The following is a 2,490-nucleotide window of genomic DNA, read 5'->3' as shown; positions in this document are numbered from 1 at the left end:
ATAATACAGCATCACTAAAATTTACATATAAGTACTTGACTTGCACTAGCCTAAAAGCCATCCATATCTCTTAATTTACTTTAATTATGATGAATATATTTTATGTGAGTCTATAATCTTATTAAATAGTTCATTTTAATTTTGTATATCTTTATAGTATTTTTGTTTTATATCATGTACAATATCTACACTTTATTATAAATATACTGCCTTTTACAAGTGTTATGCTTTATTCTCCAATCTTTGTGAAGAGCATGAAACAAGCTGGGTATGTCTTCATAGTCTATTTTTACTTTTAGGTCTTCTAGAGTCTTACAAACAGAAGTGATGACTCTATCAGATGGAAACAACAGTGTGACTGTGTTCACCCTCTTGGGATTCTCAGATTATCCAGAATTGAAAGTCCCCCTCCTTTTGATATTTCTCATCATCTACAGCATCACTGTGGTAGGGAATATTGGAATGATCATCATAATTAGAATTAACCCTAAACTGCACACCCCCATGTACTTTTTCCTCAGTCACCTTTCCTTTGTGGACTTTTGTTATTCCTCCATTGTTGCTCCAAAGATGCTGATAAATCTAGTTATAAGGGACAGAACCATATCATTTGTAGGATGCTTGGTGCAATTCTTTTTTTTCTGTACTTTTGTGGTAACTGAATCTTTTCTATTAGGAGTGATGGCTTATGACAGGTTTGTGGCCATCTGCAACCCTTTACTCTACACAGTAGCCATGTCCCAGAGGCTCTGTGCCATGCTGGTGTTGGGATCCTATGCTTGGGGGGTAGTATGTTCCTTGATACTGACCTGCTCTGCTTTGAACTTATCTTTTTATGGTTTCAACATGATTAATCACTTTTTCTGTGAGTTCTCCTCTCTCCTTTCACTTTCATGCTCTGACACATCTGTCAGTCAACTGCTGCTTTTCATTTTTGCCACTTTTAATGAGATTAGCACACTCCTTATCATCCTCTTGTCTTATATGTTCATTGTTGTGACAATTCTGAAGATGCGCTCAGCCAGTGGACGCCGCAAAGCCTTCTCCACTTGTGCTTCCCATCTGACAGCCATAACCATCTTCCATGGCACAATCCTATTCCTATACTGTGTACCCAACTCCACGAACTCCAGGCACACTGTCAAAGTGGCCTCTGTATTTTACACAGTGGTGATCCCTATGCTGAATCCCCTAATCTACAGTATGAGAAACAAAGATGTTAAGGACACAGTAAAAAAAGTTATAGGTGTTAAAGTCTATACTTCTTAAGCATATTATATCATTTGTGTTTGTCCTTAATGTGAAATATGTTTATAAAGCCTGATGTAATAGACTCTATTAAAATTAATACACTTCGTATTGCACAAGAGAGTGGAAATTGAGTTTGATGGCAATAGAATAAATGCCTTTTATTTTATGAAAATTCAAATACTCTCTCATGTAGTATTATAGTCTGAAATATGATATTTGATAATATATTGGCTGAGAATTTTTAATTTCTTGATTGTTACCTCACTCTATATGAAGAAGATTAATAATAAAATATTACAGATCTCAGAAAAACCACAAAGATGTTTAATTTGCTCATTGTGTAGAGAATAGCATTGTTGGGGCACCAGTGAAAGGAGAAGTCCTTGGTCCTGTCAAGGTTGGACATCTGGTGCAAGGGAATGTGGAGGGGGTAATGGGGATGGATGGGGAGAATACCCATAGGGGGGAGGGAGAGGGGATGGGGGCTTATGGGCAGGAAACTGGTAAAGGGAATAACATATGAAATATAAGTAAAGAAATATATCTAATCAAAAATAAATAAATAAATAAATAAATAAATAAGAAAATTTAGGTGATACATATGATTTGTCTGACACATACATGAAACAATAGGTCATATCTACATCTCTGAAGAGATATGTGGATCAAAAATGAAAAATAATTTTTAAAAAGTTCCAATTTATTCCCTGTGATGTCAAAGCACTCTTTTTAAAATATTTGTTAATTCTTCATTGAGAATTTCATAGCCATATACAGTCTATCTCATACAATCCAAGGCTATTATCTCTAACTTCTAGTATACTCCAAAACATCACTCTCATATCTTAATTCTTTGTCCATCTTTTTAAAGAATATTAAGCCAAAGTAGTACCTTGTACTGTCATGGATGAGAGCCATCCTAACTGAGCATGAACAACTTACCAAGAATCATTCGCTTGAAGAAAAATGACTCTTCCTCTCTGAAGAGCCATTAACCTCTAAGAGACTGTCAATTAGGAGACTTCATGCGTCCCTACCACATCGATGTTTTAATGTTAATTACTTTGCTCTTGCAGGTAACTACAGTTACTGTGAGTACAAGACCCTAATGTCCTTATCATATTTGCAATAACTCACATAATACCACCTCAGTATAATAAAGGAGATAATTAAAAGAACAGCTTCTGGAATGGGATCAGGAAATATAGCAGTTCCTTTTGATTGGAAATATTGCTTTCA

At 35.2% G+C, this 2,490-nt stretch overlaps 1 protein-coding gene across 1 annotated transcript; it reads left to right on the top strand.

The window, feature by feature from the left end:
* Positions 1-327: 327 nt before the first annotated feature.
* Positions 328-1,269, top strand: Or5d18 (olfactory receptor family 5 subfamily D member 18). The gene has a single exon (NM_001409465.1). The coding sequence runs from the start codon at positions 328-330 to the stop codon at positions 1,267-1,269; it is 942 nt and encodes a 313-aa protein (NP_001396394.1).
* The last annotated feature ends 1,221 nt before the right edge of the window (positions 1,270-2,490 follow it).

Source organism: Rattus norvegicus, chromosome 3, assembly GCF_036323735.1.
Source record: "Rattus norvegicus strain BN/NHsdMcwi chromosome 3, GRCr8, whole genome shotgun sequence".
NCBI lineage: Eukaryota > Metazoa > Chordata > Mammalia > Rodentia > Muridae > Rattus > Rattus norvegicus.
Note: the sequence above shows the minus strand (reverse complement) of the source record. Positions and strands in the feature narration are given on the sequence as shown.